We start from the raw sequence: 25,304 nt of genomic DNA on the forward strand, positions 1-25,304 counted from the left end.
CATTTCCCGAATTAGCCTTATCTACAAACAGAGGCCAGTGTTTCAATAGGCTGCTGTCATACGCTGCTAGACCTCTCGTTTGTGGTCAGCACTACGGTCAGCACAGGTGTCAGTGACAAAAGGACAATGAATACTGAATCCGTTAACGACAACTAACTTTTAACAAGTAGRAGGCTGGCCTTCTGCCAGGAGGCGCCTCTGTGTCATCAACAGCACTGTCTGATAGAGGGAGACTTTTTAAAGCCCACGGATCGCGGGCAGCAAGCGCAAAAATATAAGAGCGGACATTAAAATAAGAGTTCTCATTATAAAGCTTGTCATCTACGGGATGGAGCCCCCTGACTGCTCCGTGCAGAGCCCCGACCTCGTGTCGTTAGAATTAACGGTGGAAAACGTCGAAAAAGTAAGTTGTCAAACTCATACAGTGCGCGACAGAGAAGTGGTTCGTTTGATGCAGTAACCTACCAACAATGACAGCTCTCATTAAGTCTGAAAGCAATTTGTTCTTCTCAGTCAAGTCTTTCTAAATATCTCATCAGCATTGTGGTTTTATGCTTTGTGACAATGATATTTATTAGGCCTCCATATTATTTTCCAAATAGGCTACACAGATATAGGCCTATTGTTTGACAGTTGGAAAAATGCACAGACTAATTACAATGGAATTTTGACCTTTAACAAATAGGCTACAGAATAGCTTTTGAATTCATATTTCACAATGGGCAGTTCATATGGAGTAAGCTAGTTCAATGGGACATAGAGGGAAGGGGGCTGTTGTAATATGATATCAGTTACAAACATACTGTGCTAATTATAACCACCACCATGTGCTTGGGATTAGTTGCCATTAGCAACAGCCAGCACTCACTCATGCAGAGTTGGCCATCCTGTGTGATTTGGAGGCTGCTACATTACTCCCCTCGTACATTCCTTATCAGTGACAGTCATGCCTTCAAGGACACATTGTATGATAAGGACTCCGGTCACTTTTTAATTTCCCTCCCTATTGTAAATTAAGTTAATTGGAAATGTCCTCTCCTCCCTTCTCTAGGCCCTCCAGCAACTGTACTATGACCCAGACATGGAGCATAAGAATGTGGCCCAGAAGTGGCTGACTCAGGCCCAGACCTCCCGTCAGGCCTGGCAGTTCTGCTGGCATCTGCTCAGCCCAGACAAGGTCCGCTCCACAGCACCATCCTACAAACTCCCCTGTACTTTCTACAGACTCTGTTGTGTAGTAATCATTCCTTTCCTGCTTGTATTTCACTCCATGACGACACTCATAATAACCCTGTAGAACGCTCTATTCTTTTTACTATTACACCATTGTCAAAACAGCTTCCTGAGATCCAGTTCTTTGGCGCCAGCACCCTTCACACCAAGATCTCCTGTCACTGGGCCGACCTCCCCACAGACCAACACCAGACACTGAGGATGCAGCTCCTTTCCCACATCTCCCACTTCTCCTCTGGGCCAAAGATGGTGCTGACCAGGCTGTGTGTGGCCCTGGCCTCCCTGGCCCTCCACACCATTCCCCAGGGCTGGCCCCAGGCTGTGGCTGACATGGTCAGGGTCTACCAGCCAGAGAAGGCCGGGGATCAGGGCGGAAGTCAGGGTGGGGCTGGGGTTGGTGGAGGAGGTGGGGCAGAGGAGGAAGTGAACGCCCACGCACACTGCCTGGCCCTGCTGGAGCTCCTCACTGTGCTGCCAGAAGAGTTCCAGAGCTGCCGGCTGCCCCAGGCCCGTCGTGCCCAGCTGAGAGAGGCCCTGGCTGGGGAGTGGACGGCGGTATGTCCCCTGCTGCGCCAGCTGCTCCAGAGACAGGAGGGCAACAGCCAGGTGAAGGAGCGGGTCCTACGGTGCTTGTCTAGCTGGGTGGGACTGGATGTTCCTCTGCATGGGGAGAGCGAGGGGCTGCTGCAGGACTGTTTTGCTGCTCTGTCAGACCCAGAGCTGTTTGACACTGCCGTGGAGACCATAGTCAGCTCTATATCCCAACCTGACTGCCAGAGGTGAGAGACACACACACACACACATTGACAGAGACACACACACACACACACGCAAACACACACACACACACACACACACACACACACACACACACACACACACACACGCACACACACACACACACACACACACAGACAGATAGAGCACTTTGATAATGAGTTGTGTTGAGACACATTATATTGACTCAGCATACATTTGTGCGTGTGTGTGTGTGTGTGTTCAGATACACTGATGCTCTGGTGAACTTGATGCCCCTGGTGCTGGGTCTCCTTGACCAGCTGAAAGCCGCAGCGAGGGATGGAGACATGGAGACCTCCCATGGCATCTGTCGCATCGCTGTCGCTCTGGGGGAAACACACTCCAGGTACACATACCTTTAGGTTAGGGCTTGGGCTATGTTACTAGATAGTTAGTTTGCTAACTCTAGTAATCTAACTAAAGTTTGTTGATACTTAGTTGAACATCTATGAACCATCTGTGGTGTTAGTATTAAGTGATAACCAGTTTTCTTGGCTCATTATGGACCTGTTTCACCTCATCTCCCTGGGTGTGACTTTGTGGAACAGGACTCTTCTGGAACAGGTGGAACACTGGCAGGGATACCTGGCCCTAGTCAACATGATCCTGTTCTGTACTGGCATCCCCGGGCACTACCCAGTCAACGAGACCACCAGCTCCCTCACACTCACCTTCTGGTACACTCTGCAGGTATGTACCCTACACCCTAACCACTACACCCTAATCCTGGACACTATCCAGTAAACAAGACCACCAGCTCCTTCACGTTTTGGTACACTCTGCAGGTATTGGTGTAGGGTTTGGGTTAGGGTTAGTGGTAAAACCTACAATGCTGGAAGTACCTCATCTGTACATTGTAGCATGGTCACATGGTCACTTCCTGATGTATTCTCCAGGATGACATCCTGTCATTTGAGGAGGACAAGCAGGTAGTCTACCTGCAGGTCTACAGACCAGTCTACTTCCAGCTGGTGGACGTCCTGCTCCACAAGGCCCACTTCCCCTCAGAGCAGGACTATACTTCCTGGTCCTCAGATGACAAGGAGCAGTTCAGGATCTACAGGTAAACAGGAAGTCTACTTCTACAGAAGGGATGCGAGTTGTAGTCCTTGGAGGAGCTCTTTGATTTTCACTTGAGATTTTACATTATTTGACCCAAGATTTTGTTGTACGATGTATGTTATGCTTTATCCAACACTAGTTTCTAGTCGACAGATCTGTTGAATGTTTTGACCAAAGTATTTCATTTTGAATAGAGCAGAGTGCCCAGGGCACATTGTGATTATACTGCATGTGTGTTTTGTGTGATAGAGTTGACATATCAGACACTCTGATGTATGTGTACGAGATCCTGGGGGCGGCGCTTCTCAGTAACCTCTATGATAGACTGGGCCGACTGCTGATGGACACGGAGAGACCGGCAGCATGGCAGGTCATTACAACCACCAATTTACATAAATACAGTGATCACAAAACGTGTCACACATACAAAGACATACACTACCGTTCAAAGGTTTGGGGTCACTTAGAAATGTCCTTGTTTTTGAAAGAAAAGCCATTTTTTTGTCCATTAAAATAACATCAAATTGATCAGAAATACAGTGTAGACATTGTTAATGTTGTAAATGACTATTGTAGCTGGAAACGGCTGATTTTGAATGGAATATCTACATAGACGTACAGAGGTCCATTATCAGCAACCATCACTCCTGTGTTCCAATGGCATGTTGTGTTAGCTAATCCAAGTTTATCATTTTAAAAGGCTAATTGATCATTAGAAAACCCTTTTGCAGTTATGTTAGCACAGCTGAAAACTGTTGTACTGATTAAAGAAGCAATAAAACTGGCCTTCTTTAGACTAGTTGAGTATCTGGAGCATCAACATTTGTGGGTTTGATTACAGGCTCAAAATGGCCAGAAACAAAGAACTTTCTTCTGTAACTCGTCAGTCTATTCTTGTTCTGAGAAATGAAGGCTATTCCATGTGAGAAATTGCCAAGAAACTGAAGATCCCGTACAACGCTGTGCACTACTCCCTTCACAGAACAGCGCAAACTGGCACTAACCAGAATAGAAAGAGGAGTGGAAGGCCCCGGTGCACAACTGAGCAAGAGGACAAGTACATTAGAGTGTCTAGTTTGAGAAACAGACGCCTCACAATTCCTCAACTGGAAGCTTCATTAAATAGTACTCGCAAAACACCAGTCTCAACGTCAACAGTGAAGAGGTGACTCCGGGATGCTGGCCTTCTAGTCAGAGTTGCAAAGAAAAAGCCATATCTCAGACTGGCCAATAAAAGAAAAGATTAAGATGGGCAAAAGAACACAGACACTGGACAGGAACTCTACCTAGAAGGCCAGCATCCCGTAGTCGCCTCTTCACTGTTGACGTTGAGACTGAGGGTTTTCTAATGATCAATTAGCTTTTAAAAAATAATAAACTTGGATTATCTAACACAACGTGCCATTGGAACACAGGAGTGATGGTTGCTGATAATTGCCTCTGTACACCTATGTAGATATTCCATAAAAAAACTGCAGTTTCCAGCTACAATAGTCATTTACAACATTAACAATGTCTACACTGTATTTCTGATCAATTTGATGTTATTTTAATGGACAAAAACAAGGACATTTCTAAGTGACCCCAAATATTTGAATGGTAGTGTATGTATACATCCCAAAGCTATTTTGTAATGTTTCTTCCTGTGTGATCTCATCAAGCTACCTTCTCAGGAAAAAACTTTAAACTGTAACCAGTGCCTGCAACCTGGATCAGGTTGTCAGTCAACCTAGCAGGGTAGTTACAAACAGCACAGGAATTAAATCATCAACATGTATTGATCACATCTTTACTAATGCTACAGATATTTGCTTTAAAGCAGTATCCAGATCCATAGGATGCAGTGATAATAATATAGTAGCCATATCTAGGAAAACCAAAGTTCCAAAGACTGGGCCTAATATAGTGTATAAGAGGTCATACAAGAAGTTTTGTAGTGATTCATATGTTGATGATGTAAAGAATATTTGCTGGTCTGTGGTGTGTAATGAGGAGCAACCAGACGCTGCACTTGACACATTTATGAAACTACTTATTCCAGTTACTAATAAGCACGCACCCATGAAGAAAATGACTGTAAAAGACTGTAAAAAATCCCCTTGGATTGATGAGGAATTGAAAAATTGTATGGTTGAGAGGGATGAGGCAAAAGGTATGGCAATGTCCAACTGAATGGCAAAATTAAGAAATCATGTGACTAAACTAAATCAAAATCAAAATAAACTACACTATGAAACAAATATAAATTATATAAAGAATGATAGTAAATAGCTTTGGGGCACCTAAAATGAAATTTTAGGGAAAAAAGCCAACTCGGCTCCTTCGTTCATTAAATCAGATGGCTCATTCATCACAAAGCCCACTGATATTGCAAACTACTTTATTTACTTTTTKATTGGCAAGATAAGCAAACTTAGTGATGACATGCCAGCAACAAACCTTGACACTACACATCCAAGTATATCGGACCAAATAATGAAAGACAAGACTTGTACTTTTGAAATCTGTGAAGTCAGTGTGGAAACAGTGAAAAAATTATTGTTGTCTATCAACAATGACAAGTCACCGGGGTCTGACAATCTGGATGGAAAATTACTGAGGATAATAGCAGAAGATATTGCCACTCCTATTTGCCACATCTTCAATGTAAGCCTACTAGAGAGCGTGTACCCTCAGGCCTGGAGGGAGGCTAAAGTCATTCCGCTACCCAAGAATAGTAAAGCCCCCTTTACTGGCTCAAATAGCCAACCAATCAGCCTGTTACCAACCCTTAGTAAACTTCTGGAAAGAATTGTGTTTGACCAGATAAAATGCTATTTCACAGTAAACAAATTGATAACAGAATTTCAGCATACTTATAGGGAATGACACTCAATGAGCACAGCACTTACACAAATGACGGATGATTGGCTGAGAGAAATTGATGATAAAATGATTGTGGGGGCTGTCTTGTTAGACTTCAGTGCAGCTTTTGACATTATCGATCATAGTCTGCTGCTGGAAAAATGTATGTGTTATGGCTTTACACCCCCTGCTATKATGTGGATAAAGAGTTATTTGTCTAACAGAACACAGAGGGTGTTCTTTAATGGAAGCCTCTCGAATATAATCCAGTTAGAATCAGGAATTCCCCAGGGTAGCTGTTTAGGCCTCTTGCTTTTTCAATTTTTACTAACGACATGCCACTGACTTTGAGTAAAGCCAGAGTGTCTATGTATGCGGATGACTCAACACTATACACGTCAGCTACTACAGCAACTAAAATGACTGCAACACTCAACAAAGAGCTGCAGTTAGTTTCAGAGTGGGGGGCAAGGAATAAGTTAGCCCTAAATATTTCTAAAACTAAAAGCATTGTATTTGGAACAAAACACTCACAAAACCCTAAACCTCAACTAAATCTTGTAAAATATAATGTGGAAATTGAGCAAGTTGAGATGACTAAACTGCTTGGAGTAACCCTAGATTGTAAACTGTCATGGTCAAACCATATTCATGCAGTACAAGCTAAGATGAGGAGAAGTCTGTCTATAATAAAGCGTTGCTCTGCCTTCTTAACAACACTATCAACAAGGCAGGTCCTACATGCCCTAGTTTTGTCACACCTTGACTACTGTTCAGTCGTGTGGTCAGGTGCCACAAAAAAGGACTTAGGAAAATTGCAATTGTCTCAGAACAGGGCAGCACGGCTGGCGCTTGGATGTACACAAAGAGCTAATATTAATAATATGCATGTCAATCTCTTCTGGCTGAAAGTGGAGGAGAGATTGACTTTATCACTACTTTTATTTATGAGAGGTATTGACATGTTGAATGCACCAAGCTGTCTGTCTAAACTACTGGCACACAGCTCAGACACCCATACATACCCCACAAGACATTCCACAAGAGGTCTCTTCACAGTCCCCAAGTCCAGAACAGACTATGGGAGGCACACAGTAATAAACTCAGCAAAAATAGAAACGTCCTCTCACTGTCAACTGCGTTTATTTAGAGCAAACAGCAAACCTAACATAAATATATGTATGAACATAACAAGATTCAACAACTGAGACATAAACTGAACAAGTTCCAAAGACATGTGACTAACATACATGGAATAATGTGTCCCTGAACAAAGGGGGGGTAAAAATAAAAAATAACAGTCAGTATCCGGTGTGGCCACCAGGTGCATTAAGTACTGCAGTGCATCTCCTCCTCATGGACTGCACCAGATTTGCCATTTCTTGATGTGAGATGTTACCCCACTCTTCCACCAAGACACCTGTAAGTTCCCTGACATTTCTGGGGGGAATGGCCCTAGCCCTCACCCTCCGATCCAACAGGTCCCAGACGTGCTCAATGGGATTGAGATCCTTGCTCTTCGCTGGTCATGGCAGAACACTGACATTCCTGTCTTGCAGGAAATCCTGCACAGAACGAGCATTATGTCTGGTGGCATTGTCATGCTGGAGGGTCATGTCAGGATGAGCCTGCAGGAAGGGTACCACATGAGGGAGGAGGATGTCTTCCATGTAATGCACAGCGTTGACATTGCCTGCAATGACAACAAGCTCAGTTCGATGATGCTGTGACACACCGCCCCAGACCATGATTAGCCCTCCACCTTCAAATCGATCCCGCTCCAGAGTACAGGCCTCGGTGTAACGCTCATTCCTTCGACGATAAACGCGAATCTGACCATCACCCCTGGTGAGACAAAACCGCAACTCGTCAGTGAAGAGCACTTTTTGCCAGTCCTGTCTGGTCCAGCGACGATGGGTTTGTGCCCATAGGCGACGTTGTTGCCGGTGATGTCTGGTGAGGACTGACCTTACAACAGGCCTACAAGCCCTCAGTCCAGCCTCTCTCAGCCTATTGCAGACAGTCTGAGCACTGATGGAGRGATTGTACGTGCCTGGTGTAACTCGGGCAGTTGTTGTTGCCATCCTGAACCTATCCCGCAGGTGTGATGTTCCAATCCTGTGTAGTTGTTGTTACACGAGGTCTGCCACTGCGAGGACGATCAGCTGTCCGTCCTGTCTCCCTGTAGCGCTGTCTTAGGCGTCTTACAGTATGGACATAGCGATTTATTGCCCTGGCCACATCTGCAGTCCTCATGCCTCCTTGCAGCATGCCTAAGGCACGTTCACGCAGATGAGCAGGGACCCTGGGCATCTTTCTTTTGGTGTTTTTCAGAGTCAGTAGAAAGGCCTCTTTAGTGTCCTAAGTTTTCATAACTGTGACCTTAATTGCCTACCGTCTGTAAGCTGTTAGTGTCTTAACAACCGTTCCACAGGTGCATGTTCATTAATTGTTTATGGTTCATTGAACAAGCATGGGAAACAGTGTTTAAACCCTTTACAATGACGATCTGTGAAGTTTTTGGATTTTTACGAATTATCTTTGAAAGACAGAGACGTTTCTTTTTTTGATGAGTTTACATCGAGCCATGACTACATGGAACTCTATTCCACATCAAGTAACTGACGCAAACAGTAAAATTAGATTTAAAAAACAGAATTAAAAAACACGTTATGGAACAGCGGGGACTGTGAAGCAATATAAATATTGGCACAGACACATACACACACACACACACACAATAACATACGCGCACTATACATACACATGGATTTAGTACTGTAGATATGTGGTAGTGGTGTAGTAGGGGCCCGAGGGCACACAGTGTGTTGTGAAATCTGTGAATGTATTAATTTTGCTGGACCCCAGGAAGAATAGCACCTGCTTTGGCAGCAGCTAATGGGGATCCATAATAAATACATATACAAATCTCACTCTCTAGCTTCCTCTTTCTGGGACATGTTTTCTATTTTTCTTTTGTATTTTTCCAGGACACTGAGGCCCTTCTCTTTGGCTTCCAGGCTATAGCAGAGACCATAGACGTCAACTACTCTGATGTCATCCCAGGCCTCATCGGTCTGATCCCACGGATCAGTATAAGCAACATTCAGCTAGCTGACACCGTCATGTACACTATAGGTGCTAGCCAACATCTGAATCCAAATGTATTATAGTTTTCTTTGCTACCTTTCTGTTTGTTCTGACCCTCTTTTCCCTACAATCTCTTTTCCTGTCTTTCTCCCTTTCTCTATCTGTCTCTTTCCTTTATCTCCCACCCCCTTTCTCTTGCTGTCTAGGTTCTCTAGCGGAGTGGCTGGCGGACCATCCGATGATGTTAGGCAATGTATTACCCATGGTGCTCCAGGGCTTGGTGAAGGCTGAGCTGTCCGTGTCCAGCGTGTCCACTCTGAAGAGAATCTGCAGAGAGTGTCGTCACGACCTCGCCCCTTACACCCATGACATCATGACCGTGTCACAGGTCTCTGTGACAATAAGATTCACAAAGCATGTGATGATAGATGCAGTGTACTGTAGCTCAAAATGTGGTGCGTGGTAACTGTGCTGTCGTTCAATGTTGCTTTGGTTCTTTTTTTACACTCACGTCAAGCATTCTCTTCCTTTCACAGGACGTACTGGTCAAAGATATCCACAAGGTCAGTATAAATTCTTTGTCTTTGAAAATAATTATCAAGTTTTAGACTGTTGCTGCAGATTGTTTATTTTCTGTAAATATAGGGATGGAATTTAAAACTATATTTGTGAATCCATGTGTGTGTGCAGAGCAGCCAGTGTATGTGGCTGATGCAGGGCCTGGGCTTCCTACTCTCTGCCTTGCCAATGGAGGAGATCCTGGGCAGCCTGACCACCCTCATCACCCCCCACATCCAGAGGCTAGACACCCTGGCACACCAGGAGGTAAGAACAAGGAAATTATGCTTATACAGTGCACTTGGTCTATGCAACCACCTAAAAGATACATGTGTTGGACACAGACTTACAATACAGTAAAATACAATGTAAATAGGTTCCATACTGTGTGTCTTTTCCTGCCTGTTTTATCCTCCCACCCACTCTTACTGTAACCTTTTCTCCCAATGTATCTCTGTATTCAGTTTGTCGGGATCTAACCATCTCCCTCTCCCTTTGTGTAGCCCAGCCCCACTGCCAAGCTGTCTATCATCCACATCCTGGGTATGCTGTCCAGTCTGTTCACTACGCTGGACATCAGCAGGCAGGACGAGGGGTCAGAGGGCACCACCCCAGCTCAGGCCAGGCCCAACCCAGTGAGTCTCCTCCCAACTCTGTCTTCCTCACTTTATTTTGCCCGCTCTCTATCTTTCTACACTCTCCCACCTTCTCTCATTTCCTGCCTCCCTCTTTCGCTCTCTCTGTCTCAGAACCTCTCTCACCACCCATAACTACTGTCATCCTGTTTACTTTGTCTGTGCTCTGTCAGGTGCTGGTGGTCTTACAGCAGGTCTTCACATTGATCCAGACCATCCTCAGCAAGTGGCTCAGTGACTCAGAAGTGGTGGAGGTAAGTACTGTAATCTATATGTACATGAGAATGTTGCAACATTTAAATGGGTCTGTATGTCTATCTGAATATGTACTGTACATAGTCATACTGTTCTTCATTAGCCTGGAATCAGAAGTGAATATTGCTCCATTTCACGATTGTTTAACTTCTGAAGCAGTAGTGAAATGAAGTGATATTCAGATTGGATTCCAGGCTAGATTCCTACTCTCTCACAGCATGTCTTCTCCCGTAGGCAGTGTGTGGGGTGTTTGAGAGGTCCGTAAAGACCCTCCTCAATGATTTTGCTCCCATGGTGCAACAGCTCAGTGAGATGCTGGGACAGATCTACAGCGCCTTCCCACAAGCCTCTGCTCTCGACCTCACACGCCAGGTGGGCCGCCACAGACCAACCATCCAAATCAGATTCAATGCTCCACAGGGTCGGGGTGAATCCCATTTCAACTCCGAATAATTTACTACATTTCATTGAAAAGACCCCATATGAAACAATGGCTGAATGGATATAGTCACTGATAGCTTGCCTTACACTTGAAAAATGTGCCCACAATGATTTCTATGAATTACTGGATCTCTTTCATTCTAGATGGTCCACATATTTGCAGGTGAAAAAGATCATTTCAGCCCCATCCAGGCCCTTATTGAGCTGGTCACATCCACCACCCTCTCTATCTTCCAGCAAGGTAAGAGAAAGTAAATTGAGATTTGATTCTCACATCATCTTCCACATACAGTTGAAGTCGGAAGTTTACATACACTTAGGTTGGAGTCATTGAAACTCGTTTTTCAACCACTCAACAAATTTCTTGTTAACAAACTATAGTTTTGGCAAGTCGGTTAGGACATCTACTTTGTGCATGACACAAGTAATTTTTCCAACAATTGTTTACAGACAGATTATTTCACTGTATCACAATTCCAGTGGAATTCCAATGGGTCAGAAGTTTACTTACACTAAGAAAATTATGTCATGGCTTTAGAAGCTTCTGGTAGGCTAACTGACATCATTTGAGTCAATTGGAGGTGTACCTGTGGATGTATTTCAAGGCCTACCTTCAAACTCAGTGCCTCTTTGCTTGACATCATGGGAAAATCAAAAGAAATCAGCCAAGACCTCAGAAAAAAAATTGAGACCTCCACAAGTCTGGTTTATCCTTGGGAGCAATTTCCAAACGCCTGAAGGTACCACGTTCATCTGTACAAACAATAGTACGCACGTATATACACCATGGGACCACGCAGCCATCATACCACTCAGGAAGGAGACACATTCTGTCTCCTAGAGATGAATGTACGTTGGTGCGAAAAGTGCAAATCTTTACCAGAACAGCAAAGGACCTTGTGAAGATGCTGAAGGAAACAGGTACAAAAGTATCTTTATCCACAGTAAAACGAGTCCTATATCGACATAACCTGAAAGGCCGCTCAGCAAGGAAGAAGCCACTGCTCCAAAACCGCCATAAAAAAGCCAGACTACGGTTTGCAACTGCACATGGGGACAAAATTGCACTTTTTGGAGAAATGTCCTCTGGTCTGATGAAACAAACATAGAACTGTTTGGCCATAATGACCATCGTTATGTTTGGAGGAAAAAGGGGGAGGCTTGCAAAACGAAGAACATCATCTCAACCGTGAAGCACGGGGGTGGCAACATCATGTTGTGGGGGTGATTTGCTGCAGGAGGGACTGGTGCACTTCACAAAATAGATGGCATCATGAGGATGGAAAATGATGTGGATATATTGAAGGAACATCTCAAGACATCAGTCAGGAAGTTAAAGCTTGGTCGCAAATGGGTCTTCCAAATGGACAATGACCCCAAGCATACTTCCAAAGTTGTGGCAAAATGGCTTAAGGACAACAAAGTCAAGGTATTGGAGTGGCCATCACAAAGCCCTGACCTCAATCCCATAGAATATTTATGGGCAGAACTGAAAAAGCGTGTGCGAGCAAGGAGGCCTACAAATCTAACTCAGTTACACCAGCTCTGTCAGGAGGAATGGGCCAAAATTCATTCAACTTATTGTGGGAAGCTTGTGGAAGGCTACTCGAAACATTTGACCAAAGTTAAACAATGTAAAGGCAATGCTACCAAATACTAATTGAGTGTATGTAAACCTCTGACCCACCTGGAATGTGATGAAAGAAATTAAAGCTGAAATAAATAATTATCTCTACTATTATTCTGACATTTCACATTCTTAAAATAAAGTGGTGATCCTAACTGACCTAAGACAGGGAATTTTTACTAAGATTAATTGTCAGTAATTGTAAAAAAAAAAAACTGAGTTTAAATGTATTTTGCTAAGGTGTATGTAATATTCCGACTTCAACTGTATTTCCTATTTGACATCATTTTGTGTGTTCTCTATTCCATCTATTTTTCAGGCCCAAGGGAACATCCTGATATTGTTGAGTCATTCATGCAACTCCATGCCCAGGTCTGTCTTATTCTTATAGTCCGATTCTCTGTCTCAGAGATTACATTCTGGATAAATATTTGTGTATCTATGTGTGTGTATCTTTAGCATCATTTATACCTGGCGCTAACATGTGTTCTTTGTCCTGATCTTGTCCACATTCCGATTGTCCCCACATTTTTGACAGGTGTATATGATCCCAATCAGATCACAATGCATATTTTAATCATCTACACCTGTCAAATAATGTGGACACAATCAGAATGTGGACAAGATCAGGACAAAGAACGCATGTTACAACCAGGTAAAAAGGTGGCTTATGTGTGTGTTGTTGACTCCATAGGCCCTCAAAAGGAAGCCTGACCTCTACCTGTCTGACCATCAAGATGTAAAGGCTCTATTCTACTGCGGTGAGTGACTTTGCCATGTAACCCACACTGTAATTCCAAGTGCACTGTAATGTGGCAGGTGTATACAACTGGTTCTGCACCAACTCTTTTTCAGGGGTCCTGTCACTGAAGTTCCCGGAGACGCCTACAGCGAAGTCAGCCTGTATGTTCTTTGTAAGTTAAGTAGGTGCGATGATGACACTACCAATCACTTCACAAATAACTTTACCTCTTGTACTAACTCATGAACGGAAGTCATAACCAGGGATGCAGACTGCTGAGGGCCCAAAAAGGTTACACTTTTTTTCACTGAAACATGCAAGAAATCCCTTCTAGGGGGAAATGCAGGTTTTAACTAATTAAACAACAAAGAATATGATCTACATGATCAGTCTCTGTGTGTAAAAAGTGGTTAATGTGAASCTAACTCACAGCAAAAAAATGTAAAGAAAGAAATCCAATGTTATTTGTTGCCTAGACTTTACTGCAAATGATACTCACGTCTTGAGACAAAAACAATACACTAATATTGCTGTTAGCCATGACAGCCTTTATAATAGAACGCTTGTGACCACACACATAAATATTGCACTTGGGGAAAAAACACCTTATAGTACAAATAGAATGAGACAAACAGGCATTCTATTTTTGCTCTAATATAGTGGCCACTATAGACATCGATCAAGTACACAAGGCTACATGTGTGCAAAAATAACGTTCGCTGAGTAAAACATTAAATAGCCCCCCCCCCCTCACTCACACGTGTTACTGTCAAGTTCAACACAACAAAAGCAATATCTTTATCTGTACATTGTACACTTTCTGCCTGTGGACATCTGTTCTACAATGTGCCAGCAGAGCATGCTACCCTTTGTTGGCATAATTGATCTCTTTCAGGCAGAGAGTACACCTGGCATACCCCTTTTTATCCACTGACTGAAAAAGTGAGAAAGTGTGGTGTTCCTTTCACCTCTATGGTGGCATCCAGCTTAAACCAGGCCCAGCTCCAGCTCCAGTTCGTCCCTGAATCCACTTGTTTAACAAGCAACACCTCATTTTCAGGGGCGGCAGGTAGCCTAGTGGGTAGAGTGTTGAACGGAAAGGTTGCTGGATCGAATCCCTGAGCTGACAAGGTAAAAATCTGTCGTTCTGCACCTGAACAAGACAGTTAACCCACTGTTCCCCCGGTAGGCCATCATTGTAAATAAGAATTTGTTCTTAACTGACTTGCCTAGTTAAATAAAGGTTAAATATATATTTTTTAAATTATTCACCTAATTCTCTCATTCGGAAAATTAACCACATACTTTAGAGGGAAAAGATCAGTTCACAGATAGTGTTTAGTTTGTTAGCTAGTTAACATTTCACACAGATTGCCAGGGTCCAGTAAGCAACTAACGCGTTATAACTTGAAGAACAGCAAGGAGTTGTATACCAGTTAATACTACAGCGAATTGGTTAGGTTATTAATGTTAGCGCATCTGATGTTATAATGTTAGCTGTCTGACTATTAGCCAGCTAATTTCACACCATAAACTCAATTATTTGATCAGTTAAGTTGGCTAATGTTGCTCAACATTTCTCTGGCTAGCTAACGGAGAATTCAATCCAGCTAGCAAGATACTTCATGCTGACAATACTTGTTCCACCACAAACTTTCCAAATGCCAGTTGTTTTTCGTTTATAGCTCATGAAATACGCTTCATCACCTCACCCCGTCTCCGTGATCAGGCTTCTCACCTACCTCTTTGTTATCATTCAGGAGACGAGCAAACTGCCTTTCCTATGGAGGTACATTTGTACAAATGTACCTCCATACTTTCCACTCTCCCGCTGTCTTTCCAGAGCGCACGCTGATGATGTAACTAGCAAATTGCTTGTCTTTTCTCTCTTCAGTCGCGTGCTGCATTCTGTTATGTGAACGATTGGCTGAGCCTTGGATACAACCAGTATTGCTCCAAACGTGTATCACTTGTTCGTCCTACAACCAGTAGTTATCCAAAGGCCCCTCCCAAACTGTTCTCAGATCTACACAAAGCACGTAGGTCACCTATTTTGGATTCAAGAAGGCCAATATCACCGAAAGGTGACTAGTTTGCATCCCTGCATAACTCCTGTTTATTCTGCACCCCTCCTGTCATAATGTGGCTGTTCCATACATCCTTCCTCTGTACCTCCCCATCAGATGGAGTTGGTCTGTCATTGTGGAGACATCCCTCCTATTGGTCAGGTGCTACAGAGGGACGGGAAGCTTCTCGTACACACCATCCTGGAGGTAACCAACTGGTATCTCCGTTAGTGTGTGGGAAAGAAATACCCTCACTAGTAGGACAAGACTGCAGTCAGTGACTCAGTCCTCCAGACCAGTGGTTCCCAACTAGGGGTTCTAGGACCCCTGTACTTGGACTATCCACAAGGGGTACTTGAGAAGACTCATGAGACCATAGGCTTACTGGTAAAATGCAAATGAGGGGGTACTCCGGGCAGTCAAATTCAGTTGGTAATACAGTAACTGAAATAGGTTGGGAACCACTGCTATTAGAACAATAGTGGCCAATGAATGGGTATAATTATGTTTCAGTCAGTGCTCACCCTTGGGATTCTTGTTACGTCTTTCTCTCCCTCTGTGTCATCACCAGATGGTTGGAAGTCAGTCTTTCTGCTGTCTGACGGAGCACTTCTCGGAGGTGCTTTTCTGTCTGAACAGACATTGCCCTGTGCTGCTGGCCCAGTGGCTGAAGGAAGGACTACATGTCCCAGGGTTCCCCTCTGCCCAGGTCTCCATGGAGCAGAAGGACACCTTCAGCCAGCAACTCCTCAGGTAGCTTACACATCCATTCATACACTCATTTGGCATTTCAGGTTCTTTGTAGTCACACTGCTCTGACCTTCAGATCTCACCGTGACAGATGAATTTAATGTCTCAGGAACAATATCATTATGTAGCAGTCCTCCAAGATGCACAAACAGCTATGTACCTGTTTGAACCCTTTTCTTATCTATTCAGACACATCTATCTCATTCACCCTATTTTTCCCAGGGAACAGACAAACAAGCGGCGTGTTAAGGAGATCGTGAAGGAGTTCTCGCTGTCGTGTCGAGGTCTGCAGGGCACTACTGGCTACTCTGCAGATTACTAGTGTGGCTGCAGTACTCGCCTTGTCTGAACCAAGACCTCCTGAGACCCAGAGGATTGGAGTCTCCCGACAAGGACTTTGTGTGAATTGGATCAACTTTATGCTGGCGGTGCAATCACATGGCTGCAGTAGTGTGTATTCTGTGAGGGGGTTGACGTTCCAAGGTAAAACTGTCCCTGTGCTAATGTCATGGGATGTTACTATTGTTATAGCCATGTGAAGAAAGGCATCATGGTTTCTTCAGAAAAGTGATTAACAGTTGTTTGTCTGATCAAGTTATATCCTGCTCTGGACTCTATGGCGTAGGCAGAACAGAGGGAAGAAAACTCTAATCCGGCCCAAAGAGAGCAGTGACAACATTGGGTTGTGGTGGGTGATGTGCGTGATACAAACCGACTGTTTTGAAGGATGATACTATGCAATATATATTTTTTAAAGCCAATTTTCAACCAAGTATTTAGTGGGATCTGAGAGTTATGATCATGTTATAAGCATGTTATGATTGTGTTATAAGAAAGTTGAAGGGATGTTTAGAAAGAAAATAATAAACAGATCTGAGTCTCTGCAGCTGCTCGGGCAGGCTGACTGTATTGGTGTACTCGTTTATTATCATGACATTCTGTTGGATTCTATGGTAGTTCAGATACATATTATCAAAATATAGAAAGTCCCCCAGGCCTCTCTCTCTCTGTTATGTAGGAAAGGCTGAGAAACGATACACCGTGATGAAAGGATTTTATATATTCAACTATTTTAGATATTATATTAGTGGAGGTATATGTCTAAAGACAGGACTTTTTTCCTGAACACGTGACCTGACCTGTAGAAACTCCGGGCCCTGGTCAGGTCACATGGTCAGATAAAAAAAATAATAACTGCTGGCCCTAATGATAATTCTAAAACATCTCAGGACATCCACGACAGAAATATAGGACAGACGTTGTACAGAGACAACAAGCCCCTCACTCTAAGGCTGTGTTCGTTTTTAATCAATGACATCACTTTAGTGGGACAGCTACTAGCAGGCTGGTGGTGGTTGGAGCTGTCCTCTGTAAAAAAAAAAGTGGAATTGAGAGGTGAGGAGTTTGTTCGTAGTGATGGTTAGTAGAGTGGTAAAGGGGGGTTTATGCGGGGTTCAAGGTGGTGTCTCCCCGACCCCCTCTACTTTAGTCCTCCTCCCATTTCACTATCGTATCCTGGTAAAGAGATTCAACACCGACTTGGACTCCTGAAGGAAGAACACAACAACAAGGAAGTTCTTTATTTGACATAATCAAGCAGCAAACCTGTGACTGGCCAAATGAAAAAGAACAATGACAAGATGTGTTCTGTTCACTAACCTTGGTGCAGCGTGTCTTACTGAAAACATTCCAGAAACGCAGAGTCTCGTCTCCCGCCCCCGTCACAATGGCCTCTCCGTCTGGTGACACAGCCTTGAGGAGAAGGAACAGAAAGAGTTGAATATCGAGTTTGAGGTTGTACTTTCTACTAGGGTTGCAAAATTCTAGGAACTGTCAAAAAAAAATCCCTGGTTTTACTGAAATCCTGGTTGGAGGGTTCCAGATTTCCTGCTTATTCCGAGAATCCTCCAACCAGGATTTCGGGAAAACCAGGGAATTTAATGAAAGTCCCAGGAATTTTGCAACCCTACTTTCTACATATGTCATACTGAGGAAGGCGGCAAATTGGTGGTGGTGATGATGATTTGCTGTGTTATTCAACATTACAGACATCCAACTACTCCCCTCCATCAGTCTCACCAGGTAGAGAACTCTGTAGGAGTGTCCCGTCAGCTTGGCCACCTGGTTCAGAGATGGGTACTTCCACACCAGGATCTGGTTCTGAGAGTAGCCATGGGTGCTCACCTGAAACACATGATAGAGTGTACACCTATTCACTACTTATGAACACCGACCTGACTAATATCCTTTACGATCAAAACACTGTCAACTAATACAAGTATTTGTTGGAGCAATTGATTGTGCAATCCTTACTTCACTATTACAATATTTATTTCAGCCTAGTGTTCCATGAAAAGTGATGTGCGACGTTTGACTACATAATTCTACTCTGTGATGAAAGAAAATAACTTAGGACCGGATACGCAGGAAAGCTGATGCTTCGGGAGCAGGTATTAAGTAAGTAGTGCCTCACCAGCTCATTGGCGTGCTTGGACCAGGCCAGGTTGCAGACCTGGGAGCCTGTGTCAGTGCTCTGCAGGGGCTGGCCTGTCAAGGTGTTCCAGAAGCGTAGGCAGCGGTCGGCCGTGCCTCCTCCGGACACCAGCAGCCCGTGCTGGTGGGGTGACCAGGCGATGGCCTTCACTGCAGCCAGGTGGTCACTGTACTGCTGCATCGGGAGCAGGCTGGAGCTGTTCCACACCAGCAGCTGAGGATAAGGAAGGGTGTGTTCAGAATCACAAATGTTGTTAAAATGTTTTGAAATAGAGCTACGGATCCCGTTCAGTATTGTAAATCTTGCAACAAGTCGAGTTGAACTGAATGCAAAGGGTGGGGGGGAGATTCACAGTGTTGAGAGATTGTCTGAAACTGTTTGAAAACAAACATCGGTGTTATATTATTGGAGAAAATCATGTTGTACCTCCCCGCTGTCTCACTAAGTTTCTCCCTACTGAACAGGAGCCAGTGATGTGAATATGACCCTGAAGTGGTCCTGCTCACCTTGTTGTCGTTGCCCCCAGAGGCCAGGTGCTGGTGGTCGGGGGACCACTTGAGGCCACACACCTCCTGTCTGTGGCCCTGGAGCCTCCTCTCAGCGGATGGAGGGGTGCGGACGTCCCTCTGGAGGATCACACGGTCCCTGCTGCCTGAAGACAGCTGTTCTCCATTCCACGCCAGTGCTCCTGGAGAGTGGGAGAGAGAGAGTACATCCTCCATGTTACAGTCCCATTCCATCTGGTATTACCTAAGCAATTATATGTTTTATTTATTTTTTATCCAATAGACAAGCCGTGTCCGGAATCTGTCTTGCCTACTACTTACTAAAACGACATACTGTGCACTAATTGTACTACATACTAATTACACGGTCCCGTGTGGCTCAGTTGGTAGAGCATGGCGCTTGCAACGCCAGGGTTGTGGGTTCATTCCCCACGGGGGGACCAGGATGAATATGTATGAACTTTCCAATTTGTAAGTCGCTCTGGATAAGAGCGTCTGCTAAATGACTTAAATGTAAATGTAATTAGAACGTACTGTTTAGTAAAAATGTATGCAGTAAGCAAAACGATTAACATACCAGGCTTACTAATACAGAGAATGTCATCTAACGTGCAATTTTGCGTCATTCGTTAATTTTGGTACAGTGTCCCCTATATGACTATCAGCTGATTATCAACTGTTGTCAAACACACATGGGTCTGAAAATACTATTCTCTTCCTCAATAACATGCAACAAATTCGTACTGTACTCAATGAAAATCTAAAGGAGTATGACATCCTGGCATTTAAAGCATACTTCATTTTTGTAGTACTATAAAACATTCTATAAAACATACCTAATCATCCTACTATTTACGCAAGTATGGATAATGTATAAGAAAATACCAAGCAAATATCAGACTGTAAAAACTAAGTCCTCTCAAAGAATAGATCTTGTCACACACATGAACATATACACACGGATACAAAAACATATCAAARCGACACCTAAATCGACATGCATCACTGACCGACGCGAGCCGAGTGGCCTTCCAGACTGGTCAGCTTTCTCCCTCCAGCTGCGTCCCAGATCTGAACATAGCCCTTATGGGTTCCCACAGCAACGAGGCTCCCCTGAGAGGATGGATACAACCCAGGCCAGTGAGTGACTAGATGTAAGGTAGATGATACATGTCTTGTTAAGAGTGTCAGTCTTCCTTTATGAACACTAAATGTCCCAGTTTCTCTCCTCATAAAGGTATTTATCAACAGAATGATCACAGATATTGAGCAGGGCTGTAAACTCACCCTTTCATTCCAACACACTGATGTCACAGAGTCCCCATCCACTGACAGGTCACACAGTCTTGTCACCTACAGGGATAAATACATGGATAGAAAATATGCAATAATAGAGGTTTGTGTCCTCTTCCCAAGTCTCCCCTGGCCCCTCCCTCACTCTCCCCTGGCCCCACCCTCACTCTCCCCTGGCCCCTCCCTCACTCTCCGCTGGCCCCTCCCTCACTCTCCGCTGGCCCCTCCCTCACTCTCACCTGGCTGGTGCAGGCGCTCCACAGGTACACACAGGCCCCCAGGCCCACAGACAGCAGGTTGCCAGCGGACCAGTCTACCAGGTTGAGGTAGAAGTCATCCTGCAGCTCAGGGGCGTCGAGCACTTTGAAGGGGATCTTGGAGATCTTACGGGCTGGCTTCCGAGGGGAACGAAGGAGCTTGTGACTACACAAACATGGGAGTGAGGGAGGGGTAAGTTCCAGCGATAGCATATGGACCTCTATGGAAGTTTATAAAAAGATTGGTGTGTATTGTATTTTTGCTTTAGCAGACATGTATATTGGATGGATATAACATACAGTAACTGTGCCTGTATAGTGGATGGATGTAACATACAGTAACTGTGCCTGTATAGTGGATGGATGTAACATACAGTAAACTTGTTGCCTGTATTAGTGGATGGATGTAACATACAGTAAACTGTGCCTGTATAGTGGATGGATGTAACATACAGTAACTGTGCCTGTATAGTGGATGGATGTAACATACAGTAACTGTGCCTGTATAGTGGGATGTGTAACATACAGTAACTGTGCCTGTATAGTGGATGGATGTATAACATACAGTAACTGTGCCTGTATAGTGGATGGATGTAACATACAGTAAACTGTGGCTGTATTAGTGGATGGATGTAACATACAGTAACTGTGGCCTGTATAGTGGATGGATGTAACATACAGTAACTGTGGCTGTATAGTGGATGGATGTAACATACAGTAACTGTGCCTGTATTTTATTTATTTATTTTTATTTATCCGTTATTTTACCAGGTAAGTTGACTGAGAACACATTCTCATTTACAGCAACAACCTGGGGAATAGTTACAGGGGAGAAGAGGGGGATGAATGAGCCAATTGTAAACTATATATATATATATAGTGGATGGATGTAACATACAGTAACTGTGCCTGTATATTGGATGGATAGAAAACCCAACATCACACTTAAAGCCAGTTAAGGCTGGAATCCTTAGTGGTGAAACTGCCATGTCCGTTTGGGATATTACAACAACAAAGATATTACTTCAAACCCCCCCCAAACTCATAGATTGTTGCAAATGGGACAGAAAAGCAGAAAATATATACAGATTTCTTTTTTACAACGTCCACGCTGCCGGACACTCCTCTCCCCGGTTTCATCAACAAAACAATAACAAAGGGTCTGGGGCGAACAGTTGTGCTGTTTCACCAAATGCAGATTCTAGCTTTAAAGGGACATTTAACAAAAATTAAACGTCATATTCATCATCTTCAGCACCACCATATGTGAAAATGCTGGAGATGATGAATATGAAGTTGAATAATTGTGAAATGTCCCTTTAAGACCAGTGGTTGTCACTAGTCCATAGAGTGGACTCATCCGTACCTCTTGTTGCTGAGTGGGGAGAGCGAGTATGGTGAGACTTCATTGCCACTGTCGAAAGGCACTCTCTTAGTGTGGACTGTGTACTATAGAGGAATAATTCAAATCAGAATGTTAATTGTGTGGATTGTTTGCCTCGCTGTATATCGGCGGTTTTGTGCTGGGGCTCGGGGGTTTCTCTCTCTCTCCGTGTCTCACCCTGAAGAGGCTGTGTGTGTCCTGGGAGAAGACGGTGTGGCGGCGGTCCTCAGTGTGGAGGTCTGGAACGCTCTCTATCCCCGCCCCCAGCAACTCGTTCCTCAGCAGGGCAGCATATGCCACAGTGTCTTTCCCCGTGTCTGACCCAGCATCCTTCGACCTGTGGTTCTGGTTAGGAGATTGACAGTTCTCCTATGGAGAATGAGCAGGTAAATAAGGGGTTGAAAATGGTATTGCCAAAGTTGTGAAAACCAATACACATGCGTGTAAACAGATATATCAATGAGACATATCAAACAGACATATCAATGAGTACGTGAGAGAGAGACGGTGGCGGAGAGTATATCATTTGTGGTACACGGTTGGAGGAAAGGTGTGTTGCTTACATTGGCATAGTGGAAGTTGATACACCAGTTGCTTCCAGCACGGGTAGGAATGAATCGGTCCCCAGATTTGACACTGAGAGGACTGCAGGTCGCACCTCCAGACTGAAATGGTTAGACACACAAACAGTGTCAACATGTGCAATAGGCAAAACATTTGGTTGAATGCACTACTACACAAAGCTTTTCACTCTCCATACATGACAACCGTCCAGATTGATTCAAAATTGATTACTTGTTAGTATCTATTCAAACACATCTGTTTCTGTTCTCTCCCCAATCATCCCAATCCTTTTGCCGGCAGTTCTGTTTTTAATACCAGAGATACAGTTGATCGCCTTACTCACCTTAGCCAGCTGGCCCTCTGGTAGGTTCTGATGGTTGATTTGCTTCAGCAGCCTTCTCTCATATTCCTGGTCCATTTTACAAGAGCACCACCACTACCAGCAACTCTGTCCAGTCCCCCCCCACCCTCCCCCCTACACGTTACTGGCCTCCCATCCCTGAAGGAAATAAAATGTCAGAGTAGAGGTGTAAGACAGTTATCCTGGTTAGTGGTCAACCACACTACTTACTGACTGACACAAATTAAAAGTAGCAAGGCAAGCTGCCCTGACTGCACACCAGAAAGCTGCACTGATTGACTAGTTAGCTCCTGCAAGAAAGCCAGATAACTAGCCACATTTCGACTGGTAAATTAGAGAATAACTATGATGACGTTTCAGGGTAAAATAAATATCGTCGCTGTGCAAGAACTCTGCAAAAATGTGTGCTGATGTCAGTCACACCGTTGTCATGGTATCATCCCCCWACAAACAAACTCTGGCTGCTAGCAGCAATAATCAGCTGACGACACACAATACAAGAAAGGTCTTTCTTACTACTGGTTAGCGCAAGTAAAAAGCAGACGTATCGCCATGTTTAGTTCTGGACAGACCACCCATAGCCTTTAAAATGCCTCAATCGCCCACGAGTTTGTTGACGTTTTCCCAATGACAAGGATCATTCCTGATTTTTGTCCTGAAGATACCAACATTAAATTGCCATCGCAACCACTGAGCCAACGATTTTTATAACTAAACCTTGCATTGCTCTATCTGTGACTGAGCTATAAAGATCACAACTCTTGGGTGTTGTTTATGTCTGAATCAAGATGGCGACGATCAGCTGGACTGCAATAGACGCAGAGCTCAACAGCGACACGTGGCGTATATTATTAGCACTGAGGTAGGTTATGAGAAATTGTTAATGAAAAGAAAAACATGGGAATTCACACAAAATATTTAAAGTGTGGTAGTCTATTGCAAAAAGTAAACCATCATAATGATTTTACTAAACCAACATATCCTCATCCTGCCACCCCCTTCCTTCTCCTGATTTATTTTATTTAACCTTCATCATAGTCAAGGATTTCAGTTTGGTGTAAATCTATTTGTATTTTTTCAAATTCCCATAGGCTGGGGGCACATTCCCTCGGGGTTTTAGGCAGCTTTATTGAATAAGCAAGAGGCTCAACAAGTGCATGCACAGATTTAGAAAGGAAGTGGTGCATTAGTGCCCCCACCCCCAGTGTTCAGACTGGACTCCACTCCCTCTGGGTAGGAGATGTTGAATTTCTGGAGCAGGGTGGTGAAGAAGAGGAAGAGCTCCATCCGGGCCAGTTGTTCCCTCGACACACCCTCTTCCCTAGAGTAACACACAAAAACACACCCACAAGTTCAGTTTTTCTTATTCCATCTTGTTCTGAGGGCAGCTCTGCTTAGGGTGATTGGTTGGAATTAATATGATTGGTTGGAATGAGATGGAATAAGGAAAACTCCAATCTGCACACAAACGTGCTGCTGTATCCAATGGATTGTGTCTATGAGGCCCAGGTCTATGTGTGCAATTATATCAGCAACATGCATGTATCTTTCAGTGCCTGACTCTTTCCTGGATATTATTAAGACATATTGCTGGACTAAAACACACTTTCAATAGAGATTCTCCATTGACTGTGGTTTTTAGTCCAGAAGAAGGCTTAATGTATAAGTACCTGCAGAAAAGGGCATGAAAGCCTCCTTCCGCACAAACTTCCCATCAGCCACCAGGAAGTTCTCAGGTTCGAAGCTGTCTGGCATCTTCCATTCATTCTGATCAGCCAATACAGAGGAGAGGAGGAACACCACCACAGTACCCTTCACACCAAATACAGCAGGACCTTATCATAATCATCCTCATCATGATCAGTAGTATTTGGGGAGTTTCTCCCATTCTTCTCTGCAGATCCACTCAAGGATCAGCTTTTTTCAGGTCTTTCAGAGATGTTCAATCAGGTTCAAGTCCTGGCTCTAGCTGAGCCACTCAAGAACATTCAGAGACTTGTCCTGAAGCCACTCATGCGTTGTCTTGGCTGTGTGCTTAGGGTCGTTGTCCTGTTGGAAGGTGAACCTTCACCCCAGTCTGAGGTCCTGAGTGCTCTGGAGCAGGTRTTCATCAAGGATCTCTCTGTACTTTGCTCCATTCACCTTTCCCTCAATCCTGAGTAGTCTCCCAGTCCCTGCCGCTGAAAAACAAGGATGATGCTGCCACAACCATGCTTCACCGTAGGGATGGTGCCAGGTTTCCTCCAGACGTGACGCTTGGCATTCAGGCCAAAGAGTTCAATCTTGATTCCATCAGAACAGATAATCTTGTTTCTCATGGTCTGACAGTCCTTTAGGTGTCCTT

At 44.1% G+C, this 25,304-nt stretch overlaps 2 protein-coding genes across 4 annotated transcripts; one reads left to right on the forward strand and one right to left on the reverse strand.

Annotated features, from left to right (window-relative positions):
* LOC111956621 (importin-13) lies at positions 1-17,010 on the forward strand. Of its 3 annotated transcripts, none has more exons than XM_023977128.2 (21): positions 4-403; positions 1,052-1,177; positions 1,339-2,012; positions 2,237-2,377; positions 2,580-2,721; positions 2,928-3,094; positions 3,343-3,463; positions 8,928-9,075; positions 9,234-9,415; positions 9,564-9,590; positions 9,718-9,852; positions 10,089-10,220; positions 10,394-10,474; positions 10,779-10,847; positions 11,061-11,157; positions 12,863-12,915; positions 13,238-13,304; positions 13,399-13,457; positions 15,469-15,558; positions 15,923-16,104; positions 16,324-17,010. In XM_023977128.2, the coding sequence occupies exons 1-21, from the start codon at positions 329-331 to the stop codon at positions 16,421-16,423; spliced, it is 2,868 nt and encodes a 955-aa protein (XP_023832896.1). In that variant the 5' UTR covers positions 4-328; the 3' UTR covers positions 16,424-17,010. The 3 variants fall into 3 exon arrangements, with proteins under 3 accessions (XP_023832897.1, XP_023832896.1, XP_023832895.1); XM_023977127.2 differs by having other exon boundaries at positions 22-403; positions 10,710-10,847; XM_023977129.2 differs by lacking the exon at positions 15,469-15,558 and having other exon boundaries at positions 1-403; positions 10,710-10,847.
* Positions 16,976-23,779, reverse strand: fzr1b (fizzy/cell division cycle 20 related 1b). The gene is made up of 13 exons (XM_023977189.2): positions 23,477-23,779; positions 22,943-23,098; positions 22,599-22,700; positions 22,213-22,404; positions 22,018-22,100; positions 20,634-20,817; positions 20,389-20,454; positions 20,112-20,214; positions 19,102-19,283; positions 18,575-18,808; positions 18,181-18,285; positions 17,761-17,853; positions 16,976-17,648 (listed from the first exon to the last, which is right to left on the reverse strand). The coding sequence occupies exons 2-13, from the start codon at positions 23,015-23,017 to the stop codon at positions 17,607-17,609; spliced, it is 1,461 nt and encodes a 486-aa protein (XP_023832957.1). The 5' UTR covers positions 23,018-23,098; positions 23,477-23,779; the 3' UTR covers positions 16,976-17,606.
* Positions 23,780-25,304: the final 1,525 nt, after the last annotated feature.

Source organism: Salvelinus sp. IW2-2015, linkage group LG32 (assembly GCF_002910315.2).
Source record: "Salvelinus sp. IW2-2015 linkage group LG32, ASM291031v2, whole genome shotgun sequence".
In the NCBI taxonomy this organism is placed as follows: Eukaryota; Metazoa; Chordata; class Actinopteri; order Salmoniformes; family Salmonidae; genus Salvelinus; species Salvelinus sp. IW2-2015.

Bases quoted from the DNA above. Each gene is read 5' to 3' on its own strand.
- fzr1b (XM_023977189.2), bottom strand. From the start codon at position 23,017: ATGGACCAGGAATATGAGAGAAGGCTGCTGAAGCAAATCAACCATCAG. The intron at 20,455-20,633 runs GTGAGAGTGAGG...TTATCCCTGTAG, and splicing joins GGAGCGCCTGCACCAGCCAG to GTGACAAGACTGTGTGACCT. The intron at 18,286-18,574 runs GTGAGGCACTAC...CATGTGTTTCAG, and splicing joins CCAAGCACGCCAATGAGCTG to GTGAGCACCCATGGCTACTC.
- LOC111956621 (XM_023977127.2), top strand. From the start codon at position 329: ATGGAGCCCCCTGACTGCTCCGTGCAGAGCCCCGACCTCGTGTCGTTA. The intron at 2,013-2,236 runs GTGAGAGACACA...GTGTGTGTTCAG, and splicing joins TCCCAACCTGACTGCCAGAG to ATACACTGATGCTCTGGTGA. The intron at 13,458-15,468 runs GTAAGTTAAGTA...CCTCCCCATCAG, and splicing joins AGTCAGCCTGTATGTTCTTT to ATGGAGTTGGTCTGTCATTG.